Here is a 23,282-nt window from a genome sequence, read left to right as displayed (position 1 = left end):
CCGGTCAAATTTAAAATGTTCAAATGCACAATAACTAGAACCCTCCATAGCTAAATCTGATAGGGCCGAAGAAAAATGTTCCCTCCTCATTGAATCTGCATGATACAGAATGTACAAATATTGTTGTGTTTTATTACATTACCAAACTTTAAGACTTGCGCTGACATAGAATAAAGTGCGTGTGATTACTAGATAACATTGGCTTCGCACGTCAAATCATTATGAATTAGTCATGGTGTTACTTGTTGAGCAAACATTTTTCGTTTTCTGTAAATTCTAAAAAGTACAAATACTTCGCGTGAACATCAGAAGGTATTTAATTATACTTTTATTGTATCGAACGATTTATAAAATATATACGCAATGGTGTAACACGTCAAGAGGAGGCATTAAGATAATGTGGTTTGTAGCGATGAACTTATATATGTATGTCAATCGGACAACGTTTATTGACTGACAGGTACGCAAATTTTTAAAACAAAAACGTTAAAGCAGCATGTGTAAAGAATATATTAAAAAAATGTCATGTGGCCTTTTGCTCGCGAAACATGAATGATGTTTAAAAAATATCCTTTACTAATTTCCGGTTTTCACAATAAAATAATGTTGGGCAGCTAAAGAGGTTCGTCTTATAGAGGGCGCTTTAAAATTGCTTGATCTATAAAGGAGTGGTTAATTGAATACTAACCTACCTATATTGTCTCCTAATGGCCATTAGGATAGCTACGAAGCAACTAGCAATATATTCTATAATTTCAACTCAGTGGAAGTTACAAAAGCGAAGAACCTATTGGTATATATTGAAGTTATTTTAAATAATTTAATTACTATGGTATGGAAGAACCTACGTCACCAACATTCTTTTATTACTTGATTACTAGATTTACCGCACCTAATAAATGTTTCAAGTTTTAATCCAACTCAACATTGCTTCGGACAACTCGCTCTTAGCGTTAAACGAACTGCGTTTACGCCCGGTGTTGAACCCAATTAATATTCTGGGTTTTATGTTCGGCACTTCCATTGCGCGTTACTTCAGACTGCTAACTCTTAGCACCAAAGTAAGTTTGTTTATGGCCGACTTCGAACCTAGGTCATCTCATGTATCCCTAAATTTCGTAAATTTTCGTAAAATCCCTAAATTTTCGGAATAGCTTTACTGTCCGTATCATTAACTCATATAACCAAGATATAACCAAGTAAGCAGGATATTTCTTCAAAAAAAAAAGAAAATCGCAGTTTATTTCAGATAAGTGTTCACAAATATTTTGACATATATATCACATGTACCTAATCATTTCATTATAAGTTAGGATAATTTTTTTTATATTACACATTTAAGAGAAATGTATAGAAATTAACTGCGTGACTACTTCTTCGCTTTTATAATATGCCCTATTGAAATATTTTCTTCTTTTAGTTTACTCTTAACGTAACTATCTACCACGTTTTCTGTAGGGAATTTCATAAGAAAGGGCTGTCTACACCTGGTTCATTCACACCTCAGTCCATGCAGCTTGTTCATGCATATACAAGTTACTGCATATGATAAGATTTATTATATGTATAAATTTAACCTAAGTTATTTGGTATCCCGTCATTCGATTTTTCGCTCTACTGCATGAATGTATATACACATGATTATCAATACAGAAAAGCTTTCCTGTCTTCATTGTACAGTTCAGTTGAGACGCCATTGTCGCAAGGAACGCCAGTCGTTGCTGTTATCCGTATAATTTACAAAAATGTTCAAGATAAATTTCTACAAGAAGTTCCTGAACACATTGCGTATCAAATGGTATTTATTAAATATGTGGCCCATTCAACACTTAGTAGTGCGTAAAGCTTACCATAGTCAAGTCCAGGGCGGAAAACTTTACTCAAAATGGACAAAATCGATATCCTATGAAACCCTGCGTATTACTTTACCAAACCTTAATAATCTGTACGTCTTATGTGCGTACTTGATCAGTCTAACCAGCACACATCTAATAAATTGTTTATGTTTTTCAAGTTTAGTCACCAGATCTACTCGAATGGATAAACTCTGCAGAGTGTTTGCTCAACCTTACACGTTTCGTTGCACCATTCCCGAAAACTTGCTACTAAAAAAAAACACACTGTCAATGCAGTTTATAGATTGTATAGTAAATGACTATTTCTATCACGTTCTTTCTCCTCTTAGTCTAAATACGGAACGTGGCGCTTAAAACACAAGTGTATTGGATGGAGTCTAAATTTATACTTATTATTGTTGTTATTATCATTGTCCAATGGACACATAAGCTTTATAGAGACGTGGCACAACGTGTACAGGCTATCGGACTTCACCATAATTCTGCCAGTTCTACACGAACGTAATGCATAGGTTCATCTTTTTGTTGTCCTTTTGCATTCCTGTGACTGAATTTTAATTCAGTGTTTCGTATCATAACCTAATGTCACTAGCTGTGGATGCTCATAGTTGCGTCAGGGTAAACGTTGAATCTTTGGGATTGCCATCCCCACTTACGACATTCTCGTCAACGGGCTCCTGTTTCGGCCGAAGGGGTTCCACTCCCGGAGGCATACCAGAGTGCGTTGGATTGGGTTGTTCGAATGCGTCCTCGAACGAGGCGTCGCCTATGCTTTCTGTCGGTTGCTGTTGCTGCTGTTGAGGTTCTTCTTGCTGTGGTTGTTGTGTATCGTGTGGTACAGAACTTACTTGATGGTTTGATGGTACTATTTTTTGATGATATGAACTGCCAGTGGACATGCCTAAATCACCAGGACGTATTACGACAAAGTCTGCTTGAGATTGAGTATGACTCGTAGGCGGAAGCTGCACAGCTGCCGTCCATTGATTCTTGTTTAATGATGCATTTTTTCGATGAGATGTTTTAGGAGTTCGAGTGTGCGTAAAACTGTTTGCCGTTGAGGTAGCATAACTATAGCTAAGTGTTGGACCTGTCGAGTACGGTCCGGAGGGTCGAACGCCAAGAGAGTCCGGTTTTACTACAACAATTCGTTTTGATTTCATAAGGACAACTTTATCCTTCCCCCGGCGACCAGCCACCTGTTTTCCCGCCAGTCCGCTAACAGGAGCTTGAACCGAAGTGAACTTGGTTTTCTTTGATGGTCCAGCCTCTGAATCGTTGGCCTGACCTGGGAAGCGCTTTCGTGGAGCGACAGGATGGTTTAATCGAGCCTGCTGACTAGTTTTAGACAGGGGACCCGACATCTTGACGACCACAGACTTCACGGTTGCGGGTTGGCGTTGGGGTTCCTTATTCGCTGGAGATGGCACTTTAGGTGGCTTTATGTCCTCGTCTAATGGTTCATCTTTGATCTTCGTTGTTCCCGGCTCCACACCGACGATCATACACTAATCATTTTAAAAGGGTGAAGTGCAATGCAAGCCACGCAAAGATATGACTATTAACAAAGCATGACAAAATTGAATAGCTATAAATTTTTGAATTATCTCTCCTAATTTCTTTAATTTGCGTTTAGGCAGCCGAATTTTTTTTATAGATGATTTCTGGTATAGTTAGAGGCTCGTGTGAGATAATCTAAATACTTACATTTCTGTCCCAATTGGATGAGATAACGTTGTAGGAACGGTTGTCCGGGTGTTTGCATCGCATATATCTGCGGGCCTCGGCCGAGTCAATGGGCTGCGGGCCCAGATCTGCTTCTTCATCGCGCGTCGGTTGCAGCTGCGGATGAGCTTTCATCATCGCGAGCCCCTGTCGAAGAAACGCTTCCACCTGATCTGGATGCACTGTGCGATTAGCCTAAAATTCACAAGCGATAAATAAAAAAAAAATCACATTCAATGGGGAAATTTTGGAACGAACTAAAGTTGGTCACAACAGCGTTTCTAACATGGTACAATGTAACTTTTACCGAAACAATAAAAATACTATATATATATATTGTGTTAATATTTACGACGGCTGCCTCTTGTTTTTTTGAGTTGGCTCCATATTAGAATTTCTGCAAAACGTTTTAGAAAATACCTGCCCTAAGGAGTTCATCATTGTCTATAGTGAGTCACGTATAAAATTATATTTGCTAAGAGTAAAGAGTAATACCTTAATAAGTTCGAATAGTTCATCAGCAAGCGGCAAAAGTGGTTTCATTTTTTCTCGGTGATTGAGTGTTTGTAGACGACGTAGCGCCTCTGTCAATCCAATTGTGTCCTCTTTAATCATATCTGGACGAACATACTCAGATGAGGGATTCCCTTTTAGACTCGCAATACGATGAATATGGACGCACATCCGATCGTGAAGCATATAGGCGCTACAGGTGCACCCATACCTGAAATACGTTAACCGTCACTTTGTAACTCAAAAGGACTATAAGGTACACTTTACTAATAAGCTTGTCCTCTACGTTTTTTTCTTCTTAACAGCTCTAGTTTGAGCTCAATGAGTAATTGAAGTTTGAACATAGTACTAAACTATGTAAACTACCATTAAAGTTATTCACCTATGCACGCAAACTTGGCAAATGGGACACGTCTTCTCGCAGCTCATGTGAGCAGTCTTTCGTGGAAATACCACGACTGTCATGGACTGATGCTGTCGATCGCCTTTGATATGTTCATAACGATGTTTTACCACTTGATATCTTCCAGTGCGACCATGTTCGAGGACTCCGTATCCACCCAACTGCAACCGCAAGTGACAACGAAAATTGTTATATAATAGGGTAAAATCTAGGATATAAATAAACTCATTTTATATATCATAGTGATTATAGTTTTTGCCGTAATCTCCAAAGCACCCTAAAACTGAGAAATCTGGTAACAACAAGAAGAGGTCAAGGAATGTGTTTAGGAGTTGATTTACAATTTTCTCGTCGTGACGATTAACCCCGCAATCCTTTTCGCTCTCGACCCGGGCACGCTCGTCAGCCTCACGGTTAAGACCCTCGTGAATCATATCCGCTAATGCCAAGCGCAGCTGATCCGTATTACCATACTCGTACGCTTTCTAAAATTTACCAATGGACCGCCAACATAATACAGACATAATGGATTAGTGAAGTAGAATAATAAATGTCCAATAAATATAAAGATTATCTAGTTTCTTTATTTATTAATATATTTTGGGGGATTTCGTGCACTAGTTTAAAACAACTACTATGGGACCTTTGTTATATTGGTTTTTCTTTATTTTTTTCTTGAATACAAGAAACCGAAGAACTATTACTAGCATCCTTGCTTCAGCTGTATCCTTACCGGGACATCAATCATACCCGGACCAATAGTCTTGTCCGTTCTCGCCTGTAGCTCACTCGCTAATCTTCTCAGGTATCTTTCTGTGAGCATGTGGATTTTGTTTAGCGGCGGTCCGAAGTATCGGCTGGCGCCTTGAGCAACAATTGATCGATTTGTATGCCCAGCCTCCAGAAGCGACACAATCCATTCCCTTTGTTCCTTTAAAATTCTAAGAGAAAGAAATTGCAATAATACATTACAAAATACATACGAATTCACCATAAGCCTGTACAAACAACACTGTAGTTCATAATGCAGACAGGCAATTGTATGTTTTCATTACTCTCTAGCATTAGTAGTTTAAGGATTGCTCATAGTTATTCGGCCAGTCTAACACGTACCGGACGTCCAGCACACTGGGTATGTGTCCCAGGTGAGTGCGCCAATACGTAACCCTAACTCGACTGGGTTGACCTTGGGCTTTGTCTGTTCGAACAACCATAGCCGCAGGACATTCGAAGCCTAATCGAGTTCTTCGTACATTCACGTGCTTGCCCGGCTCCACGCGACCGGCTCGACAGCAACAAAAGTGACTTTTACCCCACCTCCCTAACTCAAACGATGAAAGGTCCTCTTGTTCCGTGCGGCGCTTCCATTGTTGGAAATCTGACATTGTCTCAAATTCGTGTCTGCAAAGAAAAAGGCAAGTTACAGGTAAGTCCAGCTAGGTGTAGCAAGCATCGCCTCAGAGATTCATCGACGGCTATAAGGGTCGCAAATCTAAAAACACATCGTACATTCCATAGGACCACGTATACATACATTTCTGTGCTACAAGGCTTGATCTCAATAAGATAAGAAAGCAAAAAGTCAAACGTTTATTTCTTGAAGACCTATTAATTCCGTTCTATTCTATTTCGATTAGGCGGATGGCAGCCCGGCATACTAATCACCGAGTAGTTCGTAAATGCTACTCACTCCGTGCATTCGAGTCGGGTGTCGTGCATATCGACGATGTGCCGAACGAGACTCTCATGAGAGCCCTGCTCAGCACGACAGAGTGGACAGAGTTTATCATCTGTAAGACCGGCAGCTCCGCGCTTTTGATTGCCTTGAATGTGAGTGAATAGATGCTGGTGAAGGGCGGCGCGATTCGCGAGACTTCGAGAACACGACACAACGGGGCAGTGCATCACTAAAATTGGACAAAATCGACAGAAAAACGTCAGACATTATGGAGTCACCGATGACGACAAATCGTCACAGTTTTGCTTCAGCCAACTAATGCAGATGGCTCAATCAGTGTCAACGCACCTTTCTTTCCATTGACTTCAACCACTTGAGCTTTGTCTGCGATGTCCTGCCTATTATCCACGGTTACGGCGATCCTAAAATTTTGATCGATCAATTACTTGGTGCTCTTTCTATTTTTCCTACTATGCTGTTGTGTAGATTGATATATAGGGTTCATCTCATTAATAAAGATTGTCATTCATGTTAGCATTCGTCAAGCTGTTTCATTGCTGCCCATAGAATTATTTGGTCAGCGTTATCCGACGTAGTGTGATTCGAAAAAGATAATATGAAATTTCCAGATTCGAAAAATTCCGATTAACCGGCTTGGATTCACAAGATTAAAAAGAAGTCCACCGAAAACAAGAAAAACAACAACAACAATCACCCACAATGGCAATAACAGTACTTATGGTTCTTATAGTGCAATCGAAAAAGCTAATGCAAAAGCGGTTGATAACAATGGATACACACGAGTTCCGAAAAGAAGAGTTCCGTCGTAAAATAAGAATACAAAGCTTTAACAAATACGTAAAAATAATCAGTCAAGCCATGTCAAAAATCAAAGCAATGTAATGACTATTAGAAGCGAGGCTGTACGCACTCAACCATTTCAGTTTTATCTTCATTCCACACTCGAATCGTTTGTGGTTGTTCCGGTTCGGGTTTGTTGACCTTCAATGTCCTTGTCGTCGCAACAATGGCAGCTACCTACAATGAACGAATGACACTTGATGGATCGGGCGCACAAAACACGCAAAAATGTAGAAAATTACAAAAAGAAGAGCAGCAATAGTATCAGAACACGAAATTCGAGATAAAATGGAAAAGTCGTGAAAGAAAACGAACAAAAAGGCAAACAGATCATGCCTTAAGTGTCTGCATACAAAACCAATACTAACTATAATAACTATCGGTAATAATAGTGATTCCTTTGGTCTTATACGCGCATATACATTCAATGAAAACATACTTTTATACTGTATTTACCTCTTCAAACGTTGGCACAGGTGGCAACTGAAGCTCACCCTCTTGTGGCTGGGGCATCTGGGGTTCCGGAGGGTGATTGTGGAAATAACGCCTAAAGTTTCACATGACGTTAATCAGTTCGTCATAATTATTCACTATTAGATACCCGATAAATGCATTATTAGTATCATATACATTATATATAGAAATTATAATAAAAGGTTATTTTTCTCTCTATTCATATCATCCTGTAAATAGCTATGATAATTATATCAATTTATTGTGCACATGAACGTAAGATAGCAAATAGGCATGCAATCAATTGATATGATTATGTATATCAGATACACAATGACAACTGTGTACGAACCTTCGGAGAATTGTTCCATCAGGCTTGAGATTGACTCTGGCTGTACACGGGTTGATTTTCCGGCGACTTTTGCTACAGCAGAGTACGTTAGGTTTGCTAGCGAGATCTGGACGCATCAAGAAAGGTCCGACACCACGCCACCCGTTTTGGCCTAGACAATTCAAGCATCGATCAGTACCATTCGTGTTAGCTTAAATTACGGAAAAAGAAAGCTAAATTAACATTTTTTATAAATATATATGATATAATAATAATAATAATAATAATAATAATAATAATAATAATAATAATAATAATAATAATAATAATAATAATAATAATAATAATAATAATAATAATAATAATAATAATAATAATAATAATAATAATAATAATAATAATAATAATAATATAAAATAATATAAATATATATAATAAATTAGGCAAAATTATTTAAGCTGGCAACATTTCTGCAATAAGCTTGCAAAGTACATTCAACTGTTACCTCTAATACTTTTTTAATTTTAATATTGACTTCAGTTTTTAAAAGTCATGCATTACTAACCATAAATAAAAGTATAGCCTGAAGCGAAATACTTGTTAACACTGATAGTGAAAAAGTTAATGTAGAAGTTACTGGCTCAATACATCTAGGTGCTATTTTATTGAAATTAGGGGATTTCGGTATTTATCGATTATTTAACATAATTTTATTAGAATCAGAAGATTTTACTTGACCTCGAACTATAATTGGTTCTATTATTATTAGGTTTTTATGTATTACTCAAGTTGATGTTAAATTTTTAACTGTTTATTAATTTATTCGTCATATAAGACTTGTTATTGATGGATATTTAAGAGGAAATTTGAGGTGAAACAGGAGTACTTTTACTAAAGCTTTTCTAAAAACCAAAGATTGACACGAACGAATGAATAAATCACCTTCCAATTGGTAAGGACCGAATGCATCGCACCACCAGTTTACGCCACTGAGTGGTTGGCCCTTCGCGCCGAATCGTTGTGCGCGATAGAAGAAAGCCGGTGGGGCACCCGTATTAATATGCGACGTTGGTGCGGGCAACGGATTCGGAGGGGCAGCATGAAGAGGTGCTGGCACTGGGGGCAAACCCGCATGGACATTCGAAGTGTGCGCGATCGACGCTTGGGCAGCGTGGGCAATTGGTGGTGCTTGGGGCGGGATTTGCGTCTGGGCAGTATGAGACTGTACAGTCAGCTGTTGATTATGAGCCGTTGGCGCCTGTGGTGTTGGGGGACAAGCCAGGTACGAGTGCTGGGCTGAGCCCCATGCCTCAAATAGCCATGAAAGTCCCTCCGACATCGTGAGGCGTTAGACGTCGTGAGTTTATCTACAAAAAAATCTTCACGTTTTGACGCCCAGCAATGTACCAACTTCGCTGGAATATGAGTATATAAATACGATATATTGGGTTTGTGATTAGTAGAGTACTTACAAATTCTCTCGTGTTTGTGAATGAGCGTAAGGGGGGTTGTTTTGATTTATAAAAAATGTCGCTAACAAAGTCATATAAAAATAAGCAATACGCATACAGGATTCGATTGCCATCGGACAACCTACATTTTTAGGACAAACTAGAAACAATAAGCACGACCTACAATTCTCTCCGTTATATATCCAAATAGTTTCACAGAAAGCCTCGTTTACTTGATATAGCTGGAGCGCGCATCAACGCGTGTACACAGATGGTGTATGCCTCTCATTGACAATTCAATTCACTATTAAATAAAAATCCGTCACGAAAGCGCGAAAACCCATCATACGCCGATTCTTTCTAATTCTGTATTGTCTGATAGAATCAAAGGTTTACATACTGAGAAGGACTAGACTCGCTTATGCTTTCCTTCTTTTTCACCGTTTTCTGTGTCTCAACACTTTCTCGTCTAAGCCCGCTCCCTACACCCATTCGTAAATGACGCACAGAATATCATTGAGCACCGAAAATTGTTCCGCTGCATATTAGATGCATCAAACCGTTTACTTCTCACAACACAATCAAACTCTGTAATGCTATGTTTGCCTTACAGAATTCGGCTCCGGGGGTTCCCAAATCATCACCCTGCGACTCGCGACACAAGGTATACAGCTGCACGGAGCACATATGATTGACTGTTATGTTGTATTACCGACAAGCGAACCCCCCGAGGGAGTCGGATGGTGTTGGCCCATCATAACAACGAACAGCGGAGAGAACGCGGCGAGCGAGTCTTGTTCCTTTTCGGGAGGGGGTGCCGAATGGATGCGCTGATTGGTAGAGGAGGGTTTTGAATCACCCAGTGTTGCAACCGTTGTTGGCTGCAGTTTCTCCAGCCGCGCTGGACAGTACCGAATGGTTTTAAAGTTTTTCGTTCTCAGTTATTCACTCTCGAACAATAAGAGAGGGCGTGTGAGGGTAGAGCAGACGAGAGAGGCTCGAAGAGCGCGGGGAAACCCTCAATTTTTGAGCTGCATTGCAGACGTTCAATTCTACATTAAGCTTAGGAATACATACTAAAGTGGACTAGCTTCGAAATAACACGTAGAGAAATTTCGCTTTGTGCAATAAGCGGCCTACCTTCTAAAGCTCAACTAAGGCAGTGCTGAATACGAAACCAGAAATACTTTTTGTTTAGATATGATAATCTGTGTAATACTGTTTACGATGAAATGGGTAGGGCTGAATAATACCAGATAATAAGTAAACGACGTGATGGAGTTACGTAAGGTCGGAAATATTTTGAAGGAGCAGTTGTGTTTTAAAAATGTTTAAGTTGAACATCAAAGCAATACTTCAACGAGGCATGGCCTTGTTAATCTATAGATGATTGGAATACGTCGGTATCCAAAAAATGTAAATCACATCTGTGAGTGCGTAGCTACGAGGACTACTCACAGGTTCTGTAGTAGTGAAGTCCAAAAAGACTCCAGAACCGTAAACTCTGAGGAACTCCAGGCCAAAATAGGCTAAGCAACATGTTTATATTACATTTGTGTCTTCTGAAAAAACATTCCTAAAAACCTAGGAACACTTATCCGACATATAGGCTCGAATGTGGCGGAAGATTATTTTCACCCACAAAACACCCACCATAATACTGTAGATTTGTTTTTTAATATTAGGCATTGTTATTAGCAAAATAATAGCTTCTTATTGAAATTCGCTATTATCGTGTAAGGAAATGGTGTTAATAGTTTTTGTTACTTTTAGTTTTCCTTGCCTTCTCGTGTACATAATGCAGATATAGGTTATATATTAATATAAATAAGCTGATGACTTAGTCAATGGATTATCTAATGTCCTTCTAATATTTAGTACAACTTTTATTAGAGTAAGCGTGAACAGAACTAAAATTCCATAGAGTTAGAACATGAACTAGGATAAGGTCGCTAATCTGAATCTGCTAGTAATGAAAGAATAAGCTGATGAAACTACAGAAACTGGCTCTTTCAATAGCTTTTAGTGGTTCAACTCATCTGTTCAACCAGGAGAAATTATCTTTTTCAAAAAGTTGTTTAAAGTAGTTATTTGTATAAAAAAACGGCATTTCTTTTGCGAAAAAAGGGAATTATATTCAAACAGAGATTACCCTAAGTGAACTATGTATAATAGCGTGGCAGCCCTATCAAGCTTGCGCCAAGTGAAATGGGTGCGCTTGATTCCTAGAACTAGTCAAGTGTACATGCGTATCCTCATGAAAATAAACCATCGGTCAGATGTTAAACCCATGTGCTTTCTGTTTATGGTGCGATAGGTTTTTCTATCATCAAATTTTTTGTGGTTGTTTCTTATGGCAGAACTCTTTCTTAGATGGCAAAGTGTTTCAGGCGACTAGGACATAAGCGTGTGTGAAACTATTGTGATTAATTTTTACGTAAACGCGTAACCATAGAGATGCAATGATCAGAGGAACAAATGTTTGGATAAAATCAGTTTGTTTGATGCTAGACGTTGTTTGAACAGTTTGGTTCATGACTAATGAGTTGATTAGAACATTGATCACATTCTGTAGTCTCAGTTCGTTTTCTAACAAGGTCAAACAGAAATTATGAAACGACCCATTGTTTAGCGTGAGTTCACATAAAGCACTGAACCTCCTGATAAATTCATCTGTGAACCGAGTAAGGTTGGAACAATAAATTATTTATTGTCTCTTGAGATAATGAAATACAAACCAACATCCCTCCAAATAGTTTATCCTAATAACATTGATTCTAAAAACACTCCTATAAGTAGTTCATCATAATGGGCGAGTTGATCCGATTGAAATTATAGGTTTGTAGCAGCGAAAATTTTATTTCAAACCTTCAGTGATTAAGCAATAACAATAATGTTTCGCCAATAATAATAACAATAATTAATAATAATGTGGCGCCTTATGTCACGAACTGCAACCACATTAGTATTCAATATCGAACATACATATCAAGCAGAATTGTCTATTGGTCTGTAATTCAGACTAGTCTTCTGATGTTTTTTTAATACGGCAAAGGGTTTTTCTAGGGATAAGGTTGTTAATACAGGGTATTCTTGTCAGCTTTAGTTAACTTAATAATCAAAGTCTATTTTAGCGTTTATAATTGGGTATTATTCTGTTTCCCAAGTAGATGAACCACGAATAGAGTGCGACGAGCATGGCGGCAGTAATATCTTCGTCAGCGTTCGAAACGCCGAATCAGGGAGTACTTGTGCCCGTCACTCAGCCACGTGTAGTGTCCAAAGGGACTCCGAAAATCATTGCGCATCGTCCGATAGGCGCTAACCACATCCCTGATGAGATATTACTGTGTCCTAAACTTCAAGCGGCAATCTCTGTTTTACCGAAGAACTACAACTTTGAAATACATAAGACAGTACACAGGTCTCTATCGGCCACGTAGACACTCTAATTTATCTACGACTTACTTAGATAATGCATAACTAAATGTTGTGTTTTCACCTATCGTATTATTCAATACAGAATGTTTCTCTTTATTTATTTAGAAAAAATAGCTTAATTTTTTTAATTATGTAATTAAAGATACATGGTAGTACACACTGTATTTAAGTTACATAAGGTAAATTATGTAATTTAAATACGATTTTTCTACCCCAGCATTGATAATAGTAGATTTTATTAATAGTATTGCCGTTATGAACTCTGGTTGCATTGCAGAATTCGACAGCTGCACGCAGGGCTTGGGGGCGCGCGCTCTGTGCAGGTCGCTTTGCAGATGCCCGAAGGGCTGCTGCTATTCGCTCTCACAATTGCCGACATATTAGAAGAGTTTAGTGAATGTCAAACAATTGTGTTTGGTGATGTCACCTACGGGGCGTGTTGTATTGATGACCTCGGAGCAAAAGCTCTCTGTGTAGACCTTCTTGTAAGAAAATAGGTATTTAGATCTTACCTTAGGTACCGGTACGCCCTAGTTCTTTTTACATATTCCTAGATGTCTGCTCTGTTGTTGACCATCCTGTTACTGTTGGTAATAGTGGTTAAGTGCAGTTAACAAATAAGAATGTGTATTTTTTCCTATTTTATTTCGTAAGTTCAATTTCTAACACTGCATTATGATAGATTGAAACTATTAATGTAATAATTTATTATAAAGTAGATTAGCCGCAATTGATCCGCAAATGGATAATAAAATTGATATTTTTAGATTTTTTAAACTAACCGTTACGACATGAATGCAACATGCAAGCCTGCCTAAGGTCGTTTCATGTTTGGGGTGTTGAAGGTTCACTATGGCCATTCGTGCCTGATTCCTATAGAGCGAAACGACTCTTTGAAAGTTCTTTATGTCTTCGTTGATATCAAGATCGACATACATCACTTGAAGGAAACCGTCAAGGCTAATTTCAGGTAATAATAATAAACTTGATGGGGAAATTCGTGTTGATGTTAAACATCTTTGCTACTATAAGGGTATATTTCTTCTTATTATTGGCTATTCTTTCTCGATGCATAATATCAATAATAAAAAAGTGGTAAAAATATTCGTTCTCCATTTTCTTACTTTCAGTCCTGATATGCGAATTGGTGTGGTTTCAACTATTCAGTTTGTCGCATCAGTTCAAGCTTTAGTTGAGCAGCTTAAGAATGAAGGCTTCCATTTGTTTTGTCCTCAAACAAAACCACTGTCTCCAGGCGAAACCCTAGGATGTACGTCTCCAAGGTAGATGTAGATACACGGATTATGAACAAATCTACAGCTTCGAAGGTTGTTTCTTTGCTAATATTAAAGTATATATATACACTATATATATACTAATAATATATAATATTGATGTTTCTTTTAAATTATTGAGGCAACTATGTAGAATACGGCGTATTTAATGTCGGCCCATTGTGCTTACAAAAACTAGTAATACGAATCGTATGCTTTTCGGTAATTAGATTCAGCGATGATTCGGACGCAATTTTGTACGTTGGCGACGGTCGTTTCCATCTGGAGGCGGCGATGATCGCGAACCACCGCCTAAAGGCGTACAAATATGATCCATACGACAAACAGCTTACAGAGGAACTTTATAACTATGAACAAATGTTATCTGTTCGCAAGGATGCTGTTCAAAAAGCGGTTGATGCAGGGACGTTTGGTATAATCCTTGGTACGCTTGGAAGACAGGGATCTGTAAAGGTTAGTTATTTTAATCTTACGTATTTACCGACCTTTGAGTTTCCTTACAATTTTAAGTCAAACATTTAACTGTTGTTTATTTAAGAACAAATTTGATGTTCCCAAAAGGCTGCCTTCTGATATCTGGTGGCTCTTGGAATGATTAAGATGCTTAAAAAGACGGCACTCACTTATCCGATTTTCTTTTAGAAAGTGTAGTCAGTAACGCTTTCATGGCACTGACTCACTATGCAAAGTGCTTTTCACCACTTTATATCTTTTATTATTTCTTTAGGTGTTTGATGAGTTGGAGACGACGATCCGAGCAAAAGGAAAGATCCTGATCCGTTTGTTGTTAAGCGAAATATTTCCACAAAAATTGGAACTGTTTAGCGACGTTGGCGCCTGGGTGCAGACATCATGTCCTAGACTTTCCATTGACTGGGGCCTCGCCTTTAAGACGCCATTATTAACGCCCTACGAACTCAATGTCGTTCTGCAGAAGGTGTGTTTATTAAAGTTCATATTTTTCTACTAGTTGTAGCCCAGATGTGTATAGATTATTTACGCCCCTGCAAAGTCATCTCAATACAGATCTAACAAATACGTACCGTCAAATGCACACAGAAAATGTTTATCTCTAAATGTCTTGTGTTAGTAAAAGTCATTCCTTATCCACAACGGGGCAGATCGAATGTTTGTACCCGTCATATTTAATATCTCTAGTTCAGTAATAAATACGTCTAGAAAAATCATTAAACAACATTTTCGGTGTTCTAGGTTGAGTGGCAGAAAAATTATCCGATGGATTTTTATTCCCGCAACAGTCTTGGACCTTGGACACCAAATTACAAACCGGAACCCCCTAAAGAGCAAAAACGCTCGGCACCACAAGTGAAAAGTCCTTGTGTTAATTTTTGTACAGATTGTGCCTGCAAATAGTTGTTCACGAAGAATGTATTTTTTCAATCTAGTAAAAACAGTAAATACCATCGAAAATAAGTCTATTAATTAGGTCAAATTTATTTGAAAATAAAAACAAGCAAATTTAAAACGTCCAGCCTATAGCTGGCTAGGCATGTTATTTAAAAGCGCTTTCTCGTTTTAATCAGCTGGTCTGTGGTCGCGCCGACCATGTTCGTCGAACAGCAAATACTTGGTGATTGTGTCAAGATTGTCTTTGTAAGAGCTTGCTTAAATGGTAATAAATATTCTCCAAGGTATTTATTAGGTATCTATAGGAGAATGATTACTTTTGAAGTTAGAAAGATAACAGCTGTGCTATTAAAATATAATGGACTTTTGCAGATTTATTTATAAGTGCGAAACATGTGGGCCTTACATACGACATTTTGCGTATTGTGTCTTACGTGTGACATTTTTCGCGACACGCTTTCTTTCATCTTCGGTTTGGAATATTGATATTGTCCAAAAGGCACACGTTACTGATAATATTTGCAAAACGATTTTTAATTATGTAGGAAATGATCTAACTAGATGCCAGATCGAGTATGCCATTGATTGTACTTACCTAGTGAAGGCATGGGTGCTTTATATTTTATCTACCAGGAAAAGGGAACCGCTAAATTCAATCAACTTTGCACACAGTTTCCTGATATATCATCAAATGTACAAACGTGTATTTCTGTGCAAATTATGTTGCGTGAACAAGTGTACGCAAAATATGCTTCAAAGCGAGACAGGTACGGCACTAGGGTCGCGTGCTGTTACAAATAGAACAGGTCTGAGTGTTACCTCGAGTCACTAGAGAACAACAGCAACTGAGGGAAACAGAGTTACAGGTAAATAATAAACAGATGCTTTGAATTTATTCGCATTTTGATATTGCCGCGTTGCTCCAACGTTGTCCAAAGAGATGACTTATTAGTGGAAATCAGCGTCCTTTGACCCTTGTAGTCTGCGCGAGTTATTTGTATGCATTCCTAATTTTGTTGGCATCTAGACGAGAAGCTGCACGCCTTTGAGGACGCCGAACCATCGTGATGGTTCTGATGAATCTGATGACAATGGGATCGATTGACACTAAAAGATTAATCTTGAAATATCATCCCATATTTCGGCATAAGTACAATACGACGTAGCAGAGCATTTAGAGTACATTTTCTAAGTAGTCAGTCGTTTCATACACAGGGAAAAAGAAGTGATAGTAAACCGTTTTTATGAGTTAGTCAGCTTTACCTACGTTGTTTATTTTTAATAGTAATAGCATAAAGACAATATATCTATAATACTTCGTTTTTAATTTTCAAATCGATGCATATCGGTTACATGTATTTACATAAGGTCCACCTAGCTTCACGTACGCCGTCACATACTATTTATTAATAAAGCAGTATCGGTTCGTCGAGGAGAACTTCCTTCGGCTTTGATGCGCGGCTAGTTGCTATAGGTGTAGTATAGAAATGGATGGGAGTTTTATGCTTAAACGATCCTCATGAATAGTGTAGCGTCAAGGATGCAAACACAACGGAGCATGTGCCACACTATTATATATTGTGTTTTGTAATTAAATTTAAAAAAATAAATATTCTTTTTCTAAATAAAAATGTCAACACTTCGCCTTGATTCTAATATCTCTATAGCTAATCGCGACAAGATGGCAAAAAGATACGCGTTTTAAATTCAATGCTCATATGAATAGGCACATTGATCTGACGATCCGTTGCTCAGAGCGTCCTGTCCGGTATAAATCTATAATTATCGGTAAACTTGCACGATAAAATTGATTCATTAGAGTAAAGATACTGTGCAGTGTTGTGTTTGCGTTGTAAAATAACTGTCTGGTTGCGCAAAAAATCTTGAAGGCTGCATTGCGCATGCTATTACAACTAAAAGATAGAAATTGTCAAAAAACGATGAGGGTCTTTTTCTTAAATTTATACGCTGCTAGTGCACGTTTGAAACGTTTTTTTTTATTTTCAGCGTCTGTGTGATAAACAAAACTTGCGCATCATTTGCTACATTACAGAATTGCTTGCATTTTTCGCGAGCATGCATATATACATATATATATATGTATATATATATATATATATATATATATATATATATTATGGAGTGTACTTAATGTCGTAGATCATGCGCGTTTCGAATAGCTATACATTGGATTCTATTATGGATACTAAGGTTGCACTAAGATTTGACACAGAATCACTTTTCCGATGGTAAAGGCGGATAGATTAGGCTACAGAGTAGGTAAAGTTGTCGTTATGCAGGTGCTTTAAGCGAAAGTTTTCGGTGCTCGCTACTTAACGAGAATCAATATAAGTTTTCAATGGATTTCTTTTGTATAATGTCATCAGCTATAAAGTACAGTTTTCTAATTTTATTCCTTTTAAAGGTGTTCGTATCGGCTAACTAACGAAGTTTTTACAATAGTGTCCATGGGCACACAAGATTTCGAGGAGTTAACGCACTCTAACACGATAACCTATCAAGAAAACGATCAACACTTCTTCGAACGTTTTCCCGTGAAGGATCCCCGCTTCTTTTCTGCTGTTAAAACCATTTTACCCCAGATTTGTTTCTATTTTATTCTCATGATAACCCTCAAGCATAGATGCATTCTTTTTACCCGCAGTTTCTATACTTGTTACGATCAAACTAAACCTTGATTTTCCTGATTCGCAATCTGAGTTGTCCCTCTCTTGTTTAAGGTTTCATAGCTGACGATGCCACTATGGCATTTATCTCTCAGCAGGTTTCTAGATTGTAATCTTGCAATCAGCTCGTGTTTTCTGTCCTTAGTTGATGCCAGCACCCGCAGATCAACTGCCGGGAAATTCCTCGATTTCTGACAATCCAAATTGTTCGACCGATTAAAATTTCATCACTCTCCCAATGCATTAACAGAAGTCAGTCATGTTTGTTAGAACTAAGGGAGCTTCCCTCTTTTCGCATTGAAAATAGGTGTTGAACGAGTGTATTGGACTCTAATTATTCGGCTACGAATATTAAAATCACTTGCAATATTAATTCAATATCTATTACATAAAAAATTATTACTGCAAACACATTGTTCCATTACCGTAGAAGTCATATATTGAATTGCATTACTCAATGGGTGATTTCGGAAGAACTGCACTCATAGAATCGTGTATACCCAGGACAAATGCAGGCACTTGAGTCAGATATACGTATGCAGGCATAGACAAATTGAATCTCCAAATGTTAGGCCTATTCTGACTCCCGATTGATTTTAGATACAGCCGAACATTCTGGAGACCCTACCCTACTAACCTGTCGTGTATGGTTTTCAACGCTGTAGCTCCAGCTAACAGGATAACGTCACTAGATCGCCCCTATGTCGCAACACAAACTGCGCCAAATCGATATAATCTGATTACGTCTGCTTCGATCATAATCAGTATTTTTTTTTAGCTGTTTTTTGCTTTCCGTTCACGCTTTCCCTTGATAGTGAGCTTACGAAGAGGTAACTGAGGTGTGCTGTTCGGATTTCGCGGACCGGGTCAGAAGGGCGTATGTTGCTCTACGAAGCATCTGCCGCCGTTCGGCGTTTTATTCCCCTGTTGTGCATTCGTGTAATCCTTGATACTATTCGCATCGGTAGAAGTTAGTACCCGTCTTTGAAATGGCTCTAGATGTGGTAAGTATAAGATGATTATAAAGTGTGACACTGGCGCAGATCGCTATCTGAATCTGGATACTATGGCAGTAACGCCTGAAGTAAAGGCTGACCAGACGTTTCCGGAATCGGCGGGTTACATGGAGAACGAAAGTTTGTCATTGTCCTTAAAATGGCTTCTATGATTAAGTTGCCTCGGCCACTTTGGACAGTCAGACTAGACTCGGCATTCGGAAAAAATTGACCTCTGTGGTAAACGCTGGCCAGGAACAAAAACTAAACGCCGGTTGCGAGATTCCGATGGCTATGTCATATTCCGATCCATTAGAATCGCAGTTGTGGTCCAAATATTCAGAAAGGAATAACAAGTAACCGGTACAGAATGCGCCAGGAACATAATACCGAAACGAGGCAAAAGGGAGGCAAGAAAAAATTGCAAAATTAGATTACAGAATGGACATTCGAGAACCTGATATCTTTACGTAACTGTATCCTGTATTTTGATATCTCTTAAATTAACCTGTACTGTTAAGATACATACATACATACAGGCATTGCCTTTCAACTAAATCCTCTTTATTAAATATCTATTACAATGTAATATGTGGTCCTTTGAGCTTGACTAAAAGGCGAACAAATGATAACGATCAGAGTTCTGCAGGTAAAACAGCCTACGTGTGAATCGTCGGAAAATTCTACTTTCGTAAGGTGCCGATATACACACATTTGTCTTTGGCTGTTTTTTTTTCTCTATCTGAACTGCTGCTCCATTGGAACTTCGCAGATACTCGCTTAAAATTCACCAAAATCTTTTAATTTTATGCAACACCTTTACAGACAATCGCCTCAAAAAGTGTCGGTACTACTCATCTTTACTCCAATATCGACACATGTCAAAATCACGTAACACTAACCACTTTTGATAGCTGTCTACGATTAAAAGTGGGAAGCGCATTCCATCAATTAATTCTGGCTACATTCATAGATGAAACGACAATATTGATACTTTGTTGTCATTAGCTAAAGGACAAGGATAACATTCAAAGTAGAGTACTAACTGACGCTCAGCTCGACCGCAAAGTTATATGTATTATTGTTGCTCTTGGCTTCCAGGTTTCAAAAAATCCAAAAATTTATTTCGCTATTGCACTTAATTGTTATCCCGACTGAAAAACCGCTCTGTGTATAAATTTTGCCATTACAGACATATCCTGGTACATTAACTAGCGCGGACAAACCATTTTCAAGATAATTGCGACTAGTGTTGCAATTCCGCGGGTATCAACAGCAAAGGAATTGTAACGTCGCATTTTACTTCTTAGTATACTATTTATCATCACTATCAATCGATTAGTTAATTACAGGGTTGCATCTATATAGAAATAATCATGGGAGATTTAACTACGGATGCACTTCATCCAATCGTCTTTCTCTGTACATACATCCTCCATTTAGAAATATACTCTCATACAGCACGAAGGAACGAAAAGATGAGTTTAAGCTGTAAAATAGCAACATTTTTTTATGTTGCCGATTCTGATATGGTATTATTTACTGGGATATCTCAAGCTAGGCCACGGCTTCAGTAGCTCTGTCCTCTATAACCTGAATGCACGAGGTATCCACTCAGATTTTACCATATTTAGGTAATCCATATTCAGATTATCTTCAAGTATTCCATTTCCATTTCTTGCTAGATAGAATAAGCACGGTTCATTTTTTGAGTCCTCGTCATAATTTCGTATTTCAGGTATGGTAGATACATTCATTTGTATGTATTGATTACTGCTTAAATGATCTGTCCCTGTACAACCTGAATTCACGAGGTATGCGTTCAGATTTTAATCTGTTGGTTTCTATTGGTTCGCATACAGCTGCACATGTCGTTCTTCAAGTTCATCTTTGCTAATTAACATGCCTATTAATGAGTGTATTTACATTTACTTGGCCTTAACTTCTTCAAACGGAACGCTTTTCTTAACCTTAGGCGTGTGGGTGGCCTGGTTCAACATAGTGAACTAGGTGAAAAGGGAAGCGGATTTTTGAATGGGACGTCTGAAATTATTTATACGGGTCCAATGAACAGAGTTCTTAGGTGTTTGGGGCGGTTGAACACTGACAGGCGTTGTTCAGTGCAGGACGTACTTTTAGGACAAAGAATCTGTGCCCACAATGTACCTCTCGTTGTTTGATCTTCCACCTCCAACATTATGGAGACTACATGGGAGAAAGTTTCCGTAGAACACACTGTATTACACCTGATTGCCTGCACGAGTTTGACCGTGCCACCAGGCTTTATGTTATTACAAATCCTAATAAATTATGGTAGTAGTCCAACGCAGAACAATGAACTATAAATACGTACGCAGTGTGTTTCATAGAATCACTAATTTAGCGATCGTGGGTTCGCACTTGATAATGAAAGAATACATACATAGTCTAAGGAAAATATTCCAGCTGATGGCTTATTCAGATAATACAGGTGATTAATATCAGTAAAATAACGATATACTAGTTTGATATCAAAATACCTGCTCCACTCTATGGTGCGTAACGGTTGCGAACGCGGTTACGTAGGTCGATGCGTAGGTTTCCGCTATAAGATCTGCTTCATAGACCGACAGCAATTATTTCTAAGAACAATGTATGTCATCCAGAATTAATTAAGCGTTCATAAAATAGCCACACATTTTTCCTGCCCACATTAAAATGTAAATGATAAGTGAAGTGTTAGCTCCACGAAGTTTAAGAAATGATGGGTGACTTTTCATGAAGTTGAGATAGGTTGCGCTCAAACAAAGGTACCTCCGTACGTGACGTGCTGCATATGCATGTGCATGTGCGGCATAGAACTAGTTGTAAACTTCGGCGAGAAGTTCACAACGCTTCGTGTATACTTATCTGTAATCTATATTTACCTAAGGTGTTGCGATGTTCAGGTCCGGTTTTGCCGATTAGCATTGCTTCTAACGGCAGGCCGCGGAACGAAACTTGCCTGCGCCCAGTTTCGAATTTAAACCAACTCACGTGCCCCTAAGTTTGTAGGCAAGCCTGCCTACACTTAAATTTTGGTTGCCTATCGTAGCTGCGGTGAACTGTAAGGCTCTAGGTAGTGTGTTCTATTGCGTGCTAAACTAAACTACTGCATGATGCGATTACGGGCAGTCAATAAGATGCGCGCTCCATTAATTACGATACTTGTTTTTACAATGCGCTAATTTTTTTTCATTGTATGAACAAGTTATCGAAATTTTCCTTGTAAGAACTTGTGTCTACTAGAAGCGATACGTTAACGTCGGTATAAGTGTGTGCGGGTTTTCACTAATGCCGCATGATTATCATGTGAATAAATTAAATCTACGGTAGGGTTTTCATACTAGGTGTGCGTCATATGTTGGTCAGTGAACGAGTAACGTCTTCGTAAACTTAAGTAGTAGTTCCAAAGCTTAACTTGAGTCTAAAAGCTAAAAATGTTGCTTTATTTTAAGTAAATTGTGATTTCAAAAGACCATCGCAAAGGGATCTTCAGCTACCGATTGTTCGCGATGTTACTGATGGCTATTGTTTTGTGGGTGGAGCCGTTGACGACGATTGGCGATGGACAAATCTCCAAATAGCGCGTCCTAGATCCTGCTTCCTTTTGGACCTAATGGAACTATAATGTTGCGGAAAGAACGAATTAAATTGATACAATAAAAACAGAGTAGAGATACCTTTAAAACAGGACAGTGTCTCGAATGATAGTATAAACATCAACAACAGGACTTAACTAGCAAATTAACTATTTGATGGACGCTATAGTCAACCTAGATTAACTACTTCTTGCTTAGTTATACGTTTTCCCAAATATAAGGAACCTGGTCAAGAAGCTCTAAGACTGGAACGCGGAGCATATATATTCAAATTCTGAATATATATGCTCCACGTTCCTACCTAACCTGTCTACCCAAGCAAAACACCTTTTTTCAGCTTAGTTCTAACCATCGGAAGATTTTTAAAATTTAATCAGTTTTTTAGTGCTTTTATTCTTACCATCAATTTAAATAAATTTCTTAAATTCAATTTTTTTTTGGCTCTATTTGTCTAATTCCATAATTAACTATAAATTTTTTCTTTTAACAACTCTTTAAAATTCGATGTCTTTCTTGCATTTTAGCGGTTTCTATTTCATCTCATCACTGATTCAAATCTTGTTTGTCAAATGTTTTCTTTTCAGTTCAATATCTTTTTAGCTTTA

General features: G+C 38.2%; 2 protein-coding genes and 1 long non-coding RNA gene across 17 annotated transcripts; 2 read left to right on the top strand and 1 right to left on the bottom strand.

The window, feature by feature from the left end:
- Positions 1–89: 89 nt before the first annotated feature.
- On the bottom strand, positions 90–10,230 carry LOC111245609 (uncharacterized). Of its 6 annotated transcripts, none has more exons than XM_086981387.1 (14): positions 9,456–10,230; positions 8,763–9,235; positions 7,842–7,992; positions 7,493–7,583; positions 7,107–7,213; positions 6,524–6,597; positions 6,188–6,404; positions 5,611–5,898; positions 5,231–5,438; positions 4,839–4,982; positions 4,477–4,658; positions 4,077–4,305; positions 3,564–3,776; positions 90–3,364 (listed from the first exon to the last, which is right to left on the bottom strand). In XM_086981387.1, exons 2-14 carry the CDS (start codon positions 9,157–9,159, stop codon positions 2,459–2,461), a joined length of 3,207 nt encoding a protein of 1,068 aa, XP_086837513.1. In that variant the 5' UTR covers positions 9,160–9,235; positions 9,456–10,230; the 3' UTR covers positions 90–2,458. The 6 variants fall into 6 exon arrangements, with proteins under 6 accessions (XP_086837513.1, XP_022649926.1, XP_022649925.1 ...); XM_022794191.2 differs by having other exon boundaries at positions 9,505–10,230; XM_022794190.2 differs by having other exon boundaries at positions 9,672–10,230.
- A 181-nt stretch (positions 10,231–10,411) lies between these two features.
- Positions 10,412–17,012, top strand: Dph1 (diphthamide biosynthesis 1). 10 transcript variants are annotated; one of them, XM_086981393.1, is made up of 8 exons: positions 10,412–10,430; positions 12,442–12,695; positions 12,990–13,197; positions 13,558–13,682; positions 13,843–13,995; positions 14,217–14,460; positions 14,735–14,944; positions 15,220–17,012. In XM_086981393.1, the coding sequence occupies exons 2-8, from the start codon at positions 12,469–12,471 to the stop codon at positions 15,379–15,381; spliced, it is 1,329 nt and encodes a 442-aa protein (XP_086837519.1). In that variant the 5' UTR covers positions 10,412–10,430; positions 12,442–12,468; the 3' UTR covers positions 15,382–17,012. The 10 variants fall into 10 exon arrangements, with proteins under 10 accessions (XP_086837519.1, XP_086837518.1, XP_086837517.1 ...); XM_086981392.1 differs by lacking the exon at positions 10,412–10,430 and adding an exon at positions 10,542–10,561; XM_086981391.1 differs by lacking the exon at positions 10,412–10,430 and adding an exon at positions 11,099–11,579.
- Positions 17,013–21,918: 4,906 nt separating this feature from the next.
- On the top strand, positions 21,919–22,771 carry LOC147757404 (uncharacterized). Its single transcript, XR_015321055.1, has 2 exons — positions 21,919–22,142; positions 22,534–22,771. It is a non-coding gene; the product is annotated as an uncharacterized LOC147757404 (long non-coding RNA).
- Positions 22,772–23,282: the final 511 nt, after the last annotated feature.

Source organism: Varroa destructor, unplaced genomic scaffold (genome assembly GCF_002443255.2).
Source record: "Varroa destructor unplaced genomic scaffold, Vdes_3.0 BEIS01000002.1, whole genome shotgun sequence".
Classification (NCBI taxonomy): domain Eukaryota; kingdom Metazoa; phylum Arthropoda; class Arachnida; order Mesostigmata; family Varroidae; genus Varroa; species Varroa destructor.
This window is presented reverse-complemented; position numbering and strand designations above follow the sequence as displayed.

Bases quoted from the DNA above. Each gene is read 5' to 3' on its own strand.
- LOC111245609 (XM_086981387.1), bottom strand. From the start codon at position 9,159: ATGTCGGAGGGACTTTCATGGCTATTTGAGGCATGGGGCTCAGCCCAG. The intron at 7,993-8,762 runs GTGATTTATTCA...TGAATTGTCTAG, and splicing joins CGGTCCTTACCAATTGGAAG to GCCAAAACGGGTGGCGTGGT. The intron at 7,584-7,841 runs GTTCGTACACAG...GTGAAACTTTAG, and splicing joins GATGGAACAATTCTCCGAAG to GCGTTATTTCCACAATCACC.
- Dph1 (XM_086981393.1), top strand. From the start codon at position 12,469: ATGGCGGCAGTAATATCTTCGTCAGCGTTCGAAACGCCGAATCAGGGA. The intron at 12,696-12,989 runs GTCTCTATCGGC...GTTGCATTGCAG, and splicing joins ATACATAAGACAGTACACAG to AATTCGACAGCTGCACGCAG. The intron at 14,945-15,219 runs GTGTGTTTATTA...TCGGTGTTCTAG, and splicing joins TCAATGTCGTTCTGCAGAAG to GTTGAGTGGCAGAAAAATTA.